The following is a 13651-nucleotide window of genomic DNA, read 5'->3' on the forward strand; positions in this document are numbered from 1 at the left end:
GAGGATCCTTGCACGTGGAAGAATCTTTCACGTGGATCCTTGCACAATGAGGGTCCTTGCACGTGGATCGTCCTTGCACGTGGATCCTTGCACAAGGATCGTCCTTGCACGCGCGCTCTGCACAAGGGTTCTCACGTGAGGGGGATCCTTGCACACGGCGGAATCTTGCATGAGGATACTTGCACCAGGATCATGCTTGCACGTGGATCGTCCTTGCACGAGGATCGTCCTTGCACAAGGATTATCCTCGCACGTGGAAGAATCTTGCACGTGGATCCTTGCACGTGGATCGTCCTTGCACGAGGATCCTTGCACAAGGAGGGTCCTTGCACGTGGATCCTGGCACGAGGAACGTCCCTTGCACGCGGATTTGTTCACTCAGCGCGGATCCTTGCACACCCGCCCCCCTCATGCGAGGCCCCCCCGGTGGCGGTGACAGAGCGTGAGCGTGAGTGTGGATGGGCGTGCAAGGGAGCACGGGGGGGCCCTGGGTGTGCAAGGGGGGGTCAGGCGGGTGTGCAAGGGGGGTTTTGCACGAGGGTCGCCCCCAGCGCCGAGCGGGGCACGAGGGAGGCGGGGGAGGGGCGGGCCTTGCACGAGGGCGGCTCTTGCACACTCAGAATCGCACCGGGAGCCCTTTGCACACTCACCATTGCACAGGGAGCCATTTGCACACTCAGAATTGCACCGGGAGCCGTTTGCACACTCAGAATTGCACGGGGAGCCATTTGCACACTCAGAATTGCACGGGGACCCCCTTGCACACTCACAGCTGAACGAGGAGCTCTTTGCACACCGACCATCACACGGGGACCCATTTGCACACTCACAACTGTACAGGGACCCATTTGCACGCTCAGAATTGCACGAGGGTGGGCCTTGCACACTCACCATGGCACGGGGAGCCGTTTGCACACTCACAAGCGAATGAGGAGTCCTTTGCACGCTCAGAATTGCACAGGGACACATTTGCACACTCAGAACTGCACAAAGCCGCCCTTGCACACTCACCACTGCACAAGAACGGCCCTTTGCACGCTCAGAACTGCACAAAGCCCCCCTTGCACACTCACCATTGCACGAGGGACCCCCTTGCACACTCAGAACTGCACAAAGCGCCCCTTGCACACTCACCACTGCACAAGGACGGTCCTTTGCACACTCACCATTGCACGAGGGCCCCCCTTGCACACTCAGGCCTGCGCGTGGCCCCTCCCTCTGCACCCCCGCCCCCCTTGCACGCCCGCCTTGCACGCGCGCCCCTCCCCCGCCCCGGGGCTGGAATGTCGCTGCGATGCCGATAAGGTGCCGATGGGGGGGAGGGGTCGGGGGTCGGGATTTTGGGGGGCCCCGGGATAGTGGGGGGGGCCCCGACTCTGGGGGGGGGAGGGGAGGGACCCCTGTAGTGGGGGAGGGGCCCCTGTGGTGGGGGAGGGGCCCCTGCGGTGGGGGAGGGGCCCCTGTGGTGGGGGAGGGGCCCCTTTGGGGGTGCAAAACGCTGCTGGGGGGGGAGGGGTGGGCCCCGAATATTGGGGGAGGGGCTTTGGAGTGGGGGAGGGGCTGATTTTGGGGGGGCTTTGCTGTTTTGGGGGGGGCCCAGATCTCTCCTCTCCCCCCCCAATTTGGGGTGACTGGAAGCCCCTCCCACCTCCCAGTACCCCCAGTGCCCCCCCCAGTCTCATACTGGTCCCTGTGGCCGCTCCCAAATTTCACGGGGGTCCCCATTTCCTATGGGAACACCCCCCCAAGATTTTGGGGACCTCCCCAACATTTCTGGGACCCCCTAAACTTCCATGGGGTCCATAAACCCCTGCTGGACCCCCCCCCCCCCCCAAAATTTATGGGGATCCTCTGCCACTTTTAGGGACCCCCGACTTCTTATGGGGACCCCAACATTTTATGGGTGTCCCCCCAAATTTTAAGGGGTCCCTCAACTCCTATGGGGCGCATGGGAGCCCCCCCCCCATTTATGGGGATCCCCAAACCTCTGTGGGACCCCCACCCCCTCCAGTCCCCCCCAACACGGGGCAGGGACCCCCCCTCACCTCCGGGGCCCCCCCCAAACTCCTCCCCCCATCCATGGGGCAACACCCCCCCCCAAAAACTCCCTCCCCCACCCCTCAGGTGCCCCCCCCCGCCTGCCGGGGCCGCTCCCCTCCCCCACCGGGGAAGCCAAAGGTGGGGGGGGCCGTGCTGGGGGTGGGGGGGGGGAGGGGCGCGCCCCCCGCCCCTCCCCCCGCCCCGAGGAAGCCGCGCTCGGGCTCGGGCAGGACGAGGGCGAGGGGCAGCGGGAAGGGGAAGGGGTACGCGGCGACCAAGCGGGGCCCGAAGGGCAGCGGGAACGGGGTGGGGGGAGGGGCGGGGGGGGCGCGGGGACCCCCCCGAGGTGTCCCCCCCCCATCCCCCACCCCCAAACCCGCCCCGGGGGCGTCCCCGAGCTCGGGGTCCCCCCCCGGGGCCCGGCAGAGCAGCGCCAGCGGCTGATCCTGCACCGGGAACCCCCCGGGGTCACCCACGGGGTCACCTGCGGGGTCACCCCCGCTGGGGTCACCCCCTCTGTCACCCATGGGGTCACCCTCGCCGGTGTCACCCCCGCCAGTGTCACCCGGGGCCGGCGGCACCGCGCCGGTGACACCGGGGGACACCGGGACCCCCCCTCTATCCGCCGCCGGGGGGGTGTAGGCGATGACCGTGGGAGGCGCCGGTGACCGCGGTGGTGACCCCGGCGGTGACCCCGGCGCTGACCCCTGTGCTGACCCCGGTGACCCCGGTGCTGACCCCGGCGGTGACCCCGGCGGTGACCCCGGTGACCCCGGTGACCCCTGTGCGCGCCGCCGGTGCCGCTGGGCGTGGCGGCTGAGCGCGGCCGCCGTCTTGCACACCTTGGCGCAGGTGGGGCAGGCGAAGCGCAGCAACGGCCGCCGCCCCACGCGGCCCGGCGCCGTCCCCGCGGTCCCCACCGGCGCCTCGTGTCCCCGCTGGTGCTTCCGCAGCTTGCGCAGCGCCGGGAAGCTCTTCCCGCACACCCGGCACGGGTGCTGCCGCTCCCGGCGCCGCGCCGCGTCCCCGCGCTGCCGCCCGTCCTCGCCGTCGTCGCCCGGCGCGCGCCGCAGCGAGCGCAGCTTGCGCCGCCACCGCGGCTTCTTGGCGGCGCCGGGGGCGGCCGCGGTGCCGGTGGTGCCTCCCGCCTTCCTCTTGGGCTTGTAGGAGTAGTACGGCCGCCAGAGCCGGTCCTCGGCGTCGCTGTCGTCGTCGCCGTCGCCGCGGCGCTCCTCGGCGGCGCCGTCGCCGCGCAGGTCGGTGCCGGAGATGCGGCGCTTGACGATGGCCTCCTCGCCGATGCGCACGGTGATCTGGCACAGCCCCTCGCCCGCCGCCGCCGAGCCCGCGTACGCCGGCTTGGCCACGTAGGTCATGGTGCGGCCGGCCCCGGCGGGGTTCTGCGGCGCCGCGGCGGCGGCGGTGCCCTCGGTGGCCGCGCCCTCGGCGGCCGCGCGCTGCGCCTCGATGTAATCGCGCAGCACCTGCTTCTTGATGGGCACCGCCGGCGTCACCGGCGCGGCCGCCGGCGCCTCGGCCGCTCCCGGCGCCTCCTCGCCCGCCCGGCCGTTGTAGGCGATGACCGAGGCCGCGCCGCTGCCGCCGCCGCCGCGCACGATGACCGAGGGCGCCGCGCGGCCGTAGGCGATGACCGAGGCGGGCTCCGGCCGCGGCGGCGCCGCCGGCGGGAAGGCGGCGGCCCCGGCGTCCCCCGGCGCGGCGGCGGGCGCGGGCGCGGCGCCGTCGGGCACGGCGCCCTGGCTGTAGGTCTTGTAGGGGCGCTTGTTGGCCCGCATGGGCAGCAGGCGGTAGAGCTTGAGCGCGTTGAGCTTGGGCCGGTAGCCGCCATTGGGCGTCTTCTCGGAGGCGATGAGGCCGGGGCTGATGCCGTGAAAGGCTTTTTGGTGCGTCTTGAGGTTGTAGTAGGTGACGAAGGTGTCCCAGCAGAAGATGCACTGGTAGCGGCGCTCGCCCGTGTGCCACACCTCGTGCTTGGTGCGGTACTCGGCCAGCGCGAACACCTTGTCGCAGTAGCGGCACGGGTACTTGCGGCGCCACGAGTGGACGTTGGCGTGGCGCTTCAGGCTGGACAGGGTCATGTAGGAGCGCTGGCAGACGCCGCACAGGTACAGCACCTGCCCGTCCACCACCTTCACCAGCGGCTCCTGCTCCGCGCCGGGCTCCAGCGCGCGGTGCCGCAGCAGCAGCGCCTTCTTGGCCGCTCTGGGCGCCGCCGCCGCGCTGTTTGTCGTGGTGGTGGTTGTGGCGGTGACAGCACCGCTGGACACGGCGCCGTCGGTTCCGGCGGTGTTGTTGTCACCGTCACCGCCGCCGTCGCGACAGCCGACCTCGTGTGTCTGCAGGCGCTTGACGTGGATGAAGCTCTTGCCGCAGTGCCGGCAGCACAGCCCGCGGCGCCCGCGGTGCAGCTTGGCGTGGAAGCCCAGCGCCGCCGCCGAGCCGAAGCCGCGCCCGCACAGCCCGCACCGCAGCGACGCCTCCGCCGCCTCCTCTGCCTCCTCCGCCGCCGGCGCCGCGTCCTCGCCCGCCGGGCCGGGCCGTGCCGCGCGGGCGGGCTCGGCGGCGGGCACCGGGGGGGTCCACGCGCCGTTCGTGTCCCGCGGCGCCGGAGGGGGAGCGGGCCCGGCCTCCAGGCCCTGCAGCGAGGGGATGCCGAGGCGCCGGCCCACGGCCCCCAGCGCCCGCGCGGCCGCCGGCGACGGCACGGCCAGGCGCGAGTTGTAGATGAAGTTGAGGACGTCGGAGAAGACGCCGGCCTGCACGCCCGGCAGCTCCAGCACCTGGGCGGGCGAGGGGCAGGTGGGCTCCTGGGCCAGCGCCCGCTTGAAGAAGGGGCTGGAGGCGGCCAGGACGTTCTTATGGGCGCGGAATTTGGTGTCCTCGGCGATGATGGTGACGTCGCAGAACTGCCCCCGCAGCCGCTGCTCGTTCAGCTCCAGCAGCAGCGCCCGGCAGTGCCCGGCGTCCGACACCTCCACGACCGGAGCCATCCCCGCGCCGGCCACCTGCGGGGACACACGGGGTGTGGGGTCACCTGGGTTCTTATTTGGGGTCACCTGGGCTGGTGGGGCTGTGGTTTGGGGTCACCCACACACCTGGTTCACGGTTTGGGGTCACCAGTATGGACGGAGCCACGGTTTGGGGTCACCTGGGTTCTTATTTGGGGTCACCTGGGTGGGCAGGGCTGAGGTTTGGGGTCACCTGGGTTCTTATTTGGGGTCACCCAGACATCTGGGTGCCATATTTGGGGTCACCTAGTTAGTATTTGGGGTCACCTGGGCCGGTAGGGCCACGGTTTGGGGTCACCCAGACACCTGGTTCACGGTTTGGGGTCACCTGGGTTCTTATTTGGGGTCACCTGGGTGGGCAGGGTCACGGTTTGGGGTCACCTGGGTGGGTGGGGCTGCCTGCAGTTTGGGGTCACCTGGGCTCTTATTTGGGGTCACCTGGGTTATTTGGGGTCACCTGGGAGGGCTGGGCTGAGGTTTGGGGTCACCTGGGTTCGTATTTGGGGTCACCCAGGTGGGCAGGGCCACGGTTTGGGGTCACCTGGGCGGGCGGGGCTGCGGTTTGGGGTCACCTGGGTTCTTATTTGGGGTCACCTGGGCGGGCAGGGCCACACTTTGGGGTCACCTGGGTTCTTATTTGGGGTCACCCAGACACCTGGGTGCCATATTTGGGGTCACCTAGTTAGTATTTGGGGTCACCTGGGCTGGCGGGGCTGTGGTTTGGGGTCACCCACACACCTGGTTCACGGTTTGGGGTCACCTGCGTGGGCAGAGCCACGGTTTGGGGTCACCTGGGTTCTTATTTGGGGTCACCTGGGCTGGCAGGGCCACGGTTTGGGGTCACCCAGACACCTGGTTCACGGTTTGGGGTCAACAGCGTGGGCGGAGCCATGGTTTGGGGTCACCTGGGTTCTTATTTGGGGTCACCCAGACACCTGGGTGCCATATTTGGGGTCACCTAGTTCGTATTTGGGGTCACTTGGGTGGGCGGGGCCACGGTTTGGGGTCACCCAGACACCTGGTTCACAATTTGGGGTCACCTGGGTGGGATGAGGCACCATTTGGAATCACCTGGGTCCCATATTTGGGGTCACCTGCACGGCTAAATCCTTTATTTGGGGTCACCCAGACACCTGGGTCCCACATTTGGGGTCACCCCAACATCTTATTCACTATTTGGGGTCACCTGGCTCCCCTTTTCGGGGTCACCCAGACACCTGGGTGCCCTTTTTGGGGTCACCTGCGTGGCTGAATCCTTTATTTGGGGTCACCTGGGCGGGTGCATCCCTTATTTGGGGTCACCTTGACACCCGGATCCCACATTTGGGGTCACACCTGGGTGGGTGGAGCCACGATTTGGGGTCACCCGGACACCTGCTTCACTATTTGGGGTCACTCTGGGATTTTGGGGTCACTCTGGGGTTCGATGGCACCTGTCCTGGGGGTCCCTGTGGGGTTTTGGGGTCCCTGTGGGTTTTTTTGGGGTCTCTGTGGGGTTTTGGGCTCCCTGTGGAGTTTTTTGGGGTCCCTGTGGGGTTTTGGGGTCCCTGTGGAGTTTTCTGGGGTCCCTGTGGGGTTTTGGGGTTCTCTGTCCCTGTCCCGGGGTCACTGTGTGATTTTTGGGGTCCCTGTGGGATTTTTTGGGGTCCCTGTCGGATTTTTTGGGGTTCTCTGTCCCTGTCCCGGGGTCACTGTGGGATTTTTGGGGTCCCTGTGAAGTTTTCTGGGGTCCCTGTGGGGTTTTTTGGGGTCCCTGTGGAGTTTTCTGGGGTCACTGTGGGGTTTTTTGGGGGTCCCTGTGAAGTTTTATGGGGTCCCTGTGGGGTTTTGGGGTCACTGTGGGATTTTTGGGGTCCCTGTAGGGTTTTTTTGGGGTCCCTGTGGAGTTTTTTGGGGTCACTGTGGGATTTTTGGGGTCCCTGTGGGATTTTTTAGGGATCCCTGTGGGGTTTTGGGGTCCCTGTGGGATTTTTTGGGGTCCCTGTGGAGTTTTTTGGGGTCCCTGTGGGGTTTTGGGGTCCCTGTGGAGTTTTCTGGGGTCCCTGTGGGGTTTCGGGGTCACTGTGGAGTTTTCTGGGGTCACTGTGGGATTTTTGGGGTCCCTGTGGAGTATTTTGGGGTCCCTGTGGTGTTTTTGGGGTCCCTGTGGAGTTTTTTGGGGTCACTGTGGGATTTTTGGGGTCCCTGTGGGGTTTTTTTGGGGTCCCTGTGGAGTTTTTTGGGGTCCCTGTGGGGTTTTTTTGGGGTCCCTGTGGAGTTTTTTGGGGTTCCCTGTCCCCGTCCCGGGCCCGCCGCCGCCATTTTGTGTCGGGGCCCGCCCGGCCTGAGGCGGCTCAAAATGGCGGACGGGACCGAACCACCGGGGAGGAACCGCGGGGGGAGCGGGGGCGGAACCATCGGGGAGATCCGCGGGGGGAGCGGGGGCAGAACCACCGGGAGGAACCCCCAGAGCGTCCCAGTATCTCCCAGTCCCTCCCAGTATCGCCCAGTGCCCTCCCAGTGCCTCCCAGTATCCCCCAGTGCCCCTCCAGTATCCCCCAGTGCCCCTCCAGTATCGCCCAGTAACCCCCAGTGCCCTCCCAGTGCCCCCCAGTATCCCCCAGTGCCCCTCCAGTATCTCCCAGTGCCCTCCCAGTGCCCCCCAGTATCCCCCAGTGCCTCCCAGTATCCCCCAGTGCCCCTCCAGTATTGCCCAGTATCCCCCAGTGCCCTCCCAGTGCCTCCCAGTATCCCCCAGTGCCCTCCCAGTGCCCCCCAGTATCCCCCAGTGCCCCTCCAGTGCCTCCCAGTGCCTCCCAGTGCCCCTCCAGTATCGCCCAGTATCCCCCAGTGCCCTCCCAGTGCCTCCCAGTATCCCCCAGTGCCCCTCCAGTATCCCCCAGTATCCCCCAGTGCCCCTCCAGTATAGCCCAGTATCCTCCAGTGCCCTCCCAGTGCCTCCCAGTATCCCCCAGTGCCCTCCCAGTATTGCCCAGTAACCCCCAGTGCCCTCCCAGTATCCCCCAGTGCCCTCCCAGTATCCTCCAGTGCCCTCCCAGTGCCCTCCCAGTGCCCTCCCAGTGCCCCCCAGTATCCCCCAGTGCCCCTCCAGTATCCCCCAGTATCCCCCAGTGCCTCCCAGTGCCCTCCCAGTGCCCTCCGAATGTCCTTCCAGTGCCCCCCAATGCCTCCCAGTATCCCCCAGTGCCCCTCCAGTATCCCCCAGTATCCTCCAGTGCCCTCCCAGTGCCTCCCAGTATCCCCCAGTGCCCCTCCAGTATCGCCCAGTATCCCCCAGTGCCCTTTCAGTATCCCCCAGTATCCTCCAGTGCCCTCCCAGTGCCTCCCAGTGCCCCCCAGTATCCCCCAGTGCCCCTCCAGGATCGCCCAGTATCCCCCAATGCCCTCCCAGTGCCCCCCAGTATCCCCCAATGCCCTCCCAGTGCCCCCCAGTATCCCCCAGTATCCTCCAGTGCCCTCCCAGTGCCTCCCAGTATCCCCCAGTGCCTCCCAGTACCCCCCAGTACCCCCCAGTGCCTCCCAGTATCCCCCAGTGCCCCTCCAGTACCGCCCAGTATCCCCCAGTGCCCCTCCAGTATCACCCAGTAACCCCCAGTGCCCTCCCAGTGCCCCCCAGTATCCCCCAGTGCCCCTCCAGTATCGCCCAGTATCCCCCAGTGCCCTCCCAGTGCCTCCCAGTATCCCCCAGTATCCCCCAGTACCCCCCAGTGCCCTCCCAGTGCCCCCCAGTGCCCCCCAGTATCCTCCAGTGCCCTCCCAGTGCCCCCCAGTATCCCCCAGTGCCCCTCCAGTATCGCCCAGTATCCCCCAGTGCCCTCCCAGTATCCCCCAGTGCCCCCCAGTACCCCCCAGTACCCCCCAGTGCCCTCCCAGTGCCTCCCAGTATCGCCCAGTGCCCCTCCAGTATCCCCCAGTGCCCTCCCAGTGCCCTCCCAGTGCCTCCCAGTATCCCCCAGTGCCCCTCCAGTATTCCCCAGTACCTCCCAGTATCCCCCAGTATCCCCCAGTGCCCACCTGTGCGCGGGGCCCTCATGGACTGGGTGTTGCAGCTCCGGGGGTCCTCGGGGGGGGGTCACAGCCGGCCGGGCCTCCTGGGGGGGCAACACCGGGAGAGGGGTCACAACAGCGGGGTTTGGGGTGAAATACCCGGATTTGGGGTAAAACACCGGGGTTTGGGGTGAAATACCCGGAATTGGGGTAAAACACCGGGGTTTGGGGTGAAACACCCGGATTTGGGGTAAAACACCGGGGTTTGGGGGGAAACACCCGGATTTGGCTGTAGTACACCTGGATTTGGGGTGGAACACCCAGATTTAGGTGTAAAACATCCAGATTTGGAATGAAACACCCGGATTTGGGGGAGAACACCCAGATTTGGGGGGGAACACCCAGATTTAGGGGAGAACACCCAGATTTGGGGGGGAACACCCATTTTTGGGTGTGAAAAACCAAGATTTGGGATGAAACACCTGGATTTGGGGTGAAACGCCCAGATTTGGGTGTAAAACACCGGATTTGGGGTAAAACACCCAGATTTGGGGTGAAACACAAGGATTTGGGGTGAAACACCCGGATTTGGGGGAGAACACCCAGATTTGGGGGGGAACACCCATTTTTGGGTGTGAAAAACCAAGATTTGGGATTAAAAACCTGGATTTGGGGGTACTCAGGGTCATTGAAGGCGTCATAACACCAGATTTGGGGGAACACCCAATTTTGGGTGTAAAACACACAGGTTTTTGGAGAAAAACCTGGATTTGGGTGTAAACCACCCAGATTTGGGATAAAACACATGGATTTGGGGTGAAACGCCCAGATATGGAGGGAAACACCTGTCTTTGGGTGTAGACCACCCAGATTTGGGGTGAAACACCCAGGTTTGGGGGAAAAACCTGGATTTTGGGTGTAAAACACCCAGATTTGAGTGTATGACACCCGGATTTGGGGAGGAACACCCAGATTTTGGGGAAACACCCGGATTTGGGGAGAAACACCCAGGTTTGGGGGAAACACCTGGATTTGGGTGTAAAACACCCCGATTTGAGTGTATGACACCCGGATTTGAGGAGGAACACCCAGATTTGGGGAGGAACACCCAGATTTGGGTGTAAAATACCCAGATTTGGGTGTAAAACACCCAGATTTGGCATAGAACACCCAGATTCGGGTGTAAAACACACAGATTTGGGAGTACCCAGACTCATCAGAGGGGTCACAACACCCGGACGCGGGTGGCAAAGTGACAGCGAGGGATTCTCCGGGGTGACGTCACCGTCACAGCAAAGGGACGGGTGTGACGTCATCTGGGGGGGCGAAAGGTGACGTCATCACGTGGGAGAGTGACGTCACGGGTCAGGGCTGGTTGTCCCTGAGAGGGGAGGGGTGTGACGTCACTGCAGGGGGGGTTGGGGGTGGCATGACGTCACCACAACACCGGTGACAACACGGGGAGGAGGCGGGGCAGTGTGACGTCATCGAGGTGACGTTGTGGGAGGGGTGGGGACACCTGGGGGGGCGGGGAGGTGACACAGGTGGGGGGGGCGGGGACAACCTGACGCTACAACCGGAACCGCATGGGGGGGAGGGGAGGGGGGAGGAAAAGGCAGAGGGACCCCCCCCCACACACACACACCCCGTGCACCCCCTCCCCCACCCCGGACCCCCCAAACCCCTCCCCCATCACCCGGAACAACCCCCGAGTGTCACGGGGGGGGGGAGGGGGGCACACCCACCCCTCCCCCCCCTCCCCCCCCTCCCCAGGTACCCCCGGAGCCGCCTGACAGCGGCGTCCCGTCCGTGACGTCACCGGGGGGAGGCGGGAGTGTCACCCCGCCGTTACCATGGGAACAACTCCCCCCACCCCCCCCGGACACACCCTTCACCTGCGGCCAATCAGGGGGCTGGGAGCGCCAGGCCACGCCCACCCTCCCTGAGACCACGCCCATTCCGTGCTAACGGCAGCGCGCGCGCCGCTGACGTCATGGGCTCACCTGGATGCTCATTGGCTGGGCTGGGAGTGACGTCACGGGGCCCCGTCCTGCCGCGGGCGGTGTCGGAGGAGCAGGCGGAGGCTGAGGGGGCGGGGCCAGAAATGGGCGGGGTTAAAGGGGCGTGGCCACAAAGGGGCGGGGCTAAGGGAGAATGGGGGAACGCGGAAGTGTCCGCGCGACACGGGCGGGACAGCGCGGACAGGTGTGGCACACACAGACAGGTGTGACACACACAGGTGTGACACACACAGACAGGTGTGACACACACGGACAGGTGTGACACTGACAGACAGGTGTGACACGGACAGGTGTGACACACATGGACAGGCGTGACACACACACCTGGACATGCACAGACAGGTGTGACACGCACAGCCGGACACGCACACAGATGTGACACACCCACACAACAGCCACAGCACCTGTTGCACACGCACAACACCTGTGACACGCGTTGGACACAACAACTGCACACGGACACAACACACGCGGCCCCACAACCCCCACACAACCGTGCCCGGGTGCGCGGTTACACTCGGACACAACACACAGCCGTGCGCGGGTGTGACACACAACCAAACGTGGACGTACAACCGCACTCAGAACCTCCCCCACACAGACGTTTCACCCGCAGAGGGACAACTGCAGGTGGAAAAACAACCCCCACACAGCCCTCAAACTGACGCACAATCGCACACGGACGCTGACACAACCGCACACGGGAGTGACGCGCTCACAGCCACACAGAGGCACAACCGCACACGGGAGTGACACGCTCACAGCCACACGCAGAGGCACAACCGCACAGGAACAGCCCCCACACAACCCTTGTGCGGGTGAACAACCGCATAGGGACAGCTGACGGACAGAGGCACAGCCGTACGCGGACCAACAACTGCACAGGGACGGCTGACACGCGCCCGCAGGGAGGGTGTGCGAGTGCACAGGCACAGCCACACACAGACACGACCCTCGGACAGGTGTACAACCGCACAAAAAACCTTCAGACAGGCGCACAACTGCAAAACGTGACACAACCACACACGAACACACAATCGCACAAAAACCCCTCACACAACCTTGAGTCGGGTGTACAACCACACAAAAAACCCTCATACAGCTCTCAGACAGGCGCACAACCACACAACAACGTGACACAACCGCACAGGGACACTCGACAGGCAGAGCCACAACCGCCCACGGACAAACAACCCTCACACAACCCTCACAGGGGCGCACAACCGCACGGGGACGTGACATACAACCCGACACAAACAGCCACAAGCACACGCAGGCGCACAACCGCACACCAACAATCCTCACGTGGATGCACAACCGCACACGGACAAACAACCGGATACGGGACTTGACACAAACAACCAGACACGGACAAACAACCCCCACACAGCCCTGACACGGACACACAGCCAGACGTGGACAAACACCCTCACGCGCACAGCCCCACATGGACATGACACGCTTGGGCAGACAGACAAACACCCTCACAAACAGCCAGACACGCACAAACACCTGCAGATGCACAGCTCCACACGGACACAACCCGCTTGGACAGACGGACAACAACTGCACAAACACCCGAACACAGGACTTGACACAAACAACCCGACACACACAAACACCGGAACACGCACAGCCCTGACACGCTCAGACAGACGGACGGACAAACACCCGGACACGCACAAACACTCGCACAAACAACGGAACACGCACAGCCCCACACGACACGCTTGGACAGACAGACAAACACCCGCACAAACAACCAAACACAGGACTTGACACAAACACCCGGACATGCACAAACAACCCCCGCGAGCGGCCCTGGCACACCTGTGCGCGCACACCCCGACCCGTCACCCTCACAGCCGCACGGGGACACCCGACACGCGCCCCCACACCCCCCTCGGGCCCCCCCACCCCGGCACAAACACGCAACAACACCGCCCCCCCCCAAAACCCCCGCCCGCGTCACCCCCCCGTGTCACCCCCACCCCCCGTGTCACCCCTGTCACCCCCCCGGGGTCCCCCCCCCCCCCAGCAGCATTTGGGGGGGTTGGGGGGTGTCGGGTGCGATTTGGGGGGATCACAGCGGGGTCCTGCGGGGGGGGAGGGACGTTTTGGGGTGCGGGGGGGGCCGCGGGTACTTTGGGGGGGTCCCAGGGCACTTTGGGGGTCCCTGGGGACACTTTGGGGTCCTGCCAGGGTGGCTGGGGAGGGTCCGGGGGGCGTTCGGGGGGTGCAGGGGGGCGGGGGGGGTTTTGGGGGGTGGGCGTGACCCGGGGCAGGGCGGGGGGTGGGGGTCGCGTTCCCCCCGCCCTGCCCCCCCCTCCCCTCCCCCCCCCCCCCATCCCGCGGGGGTCGCGGGGCGGTGACAGCGCCGGGAGCGGGGCCGGGGGGGGCGCGGGGACCCCTCGGGAGGGGGGAGGGGGTGGGGGGGGTCCCGGCGCCCCGCGGGGGTCCCGGGGGGTGGGGGGGGGTCGTTACCGGGGCCTGTCCCGGGGCCGGGGATGTCGCGGCGGCGGCGGCGGCGGCGGCACAAGATGGAGGCGGCGCGTTGGGCCCCGGGTGGGAGGG

At 65.6% G+C, this 13651-nt stretch overlaps 1 protein-coding gene across 2 annotated transcripts; it reads right to left on the minus strand.

Annotated features, from left to right (window-relative positions):
- Positions 1 to 1839: 1839 nt before the first annotated feature.
- Positions 1840 to 13651, minus strand: ZBTB4 (zinc finger and BTB domain containing 4). 2 transcript variants are annotated; one of them, XM_072920600.1, is made up of 4 exons: positions 13562 to 13651; positions 11060 to 11140; positions 9084 to 9160; positions 1840 to 5066 (listed from the first exon to the last, which is right to left on the minus strand). In XM_072920600.1, exon 4 carries the CDS (start codon positions 5049 to 5051, stop codon positions 2121 to 2123), a length of 2931 nt encoding a protein of 976 aa, XP_072776701.1. In that variant the 5' UTR covers positions 5052 to 5066; positions 9084 to 9160; positions 11060 to 11140; positions 13562 to 13651; the 3' UTR covers positions 1840 to 2120. The 2 variants fall into 2 exon arrangements, with proteins under 2 accessions (XP_072776701.1, XP_072776702.1); XM_072920601.1 differs by lacking the exons at positions 11060 to 11140; positions 13562 to 13651 and adding an exon at positions 10834 to 10924.

This window comes from Taeniopygia guttata, chromosome 32 (assembly GCF_048771995.1).
Source record: "Taeniopygia guttata chromosome 32, bTaeGut7.mat, whole genome shotgun sequence".
In the NCBI taxonomy this organism is placed as follows: domain Eukaryota; kingdom Metazoa; phylum Chordata; class Aves; order Passeriformes; family Estrildidae; genus Taeniopygia; species Taeniopygia guttata.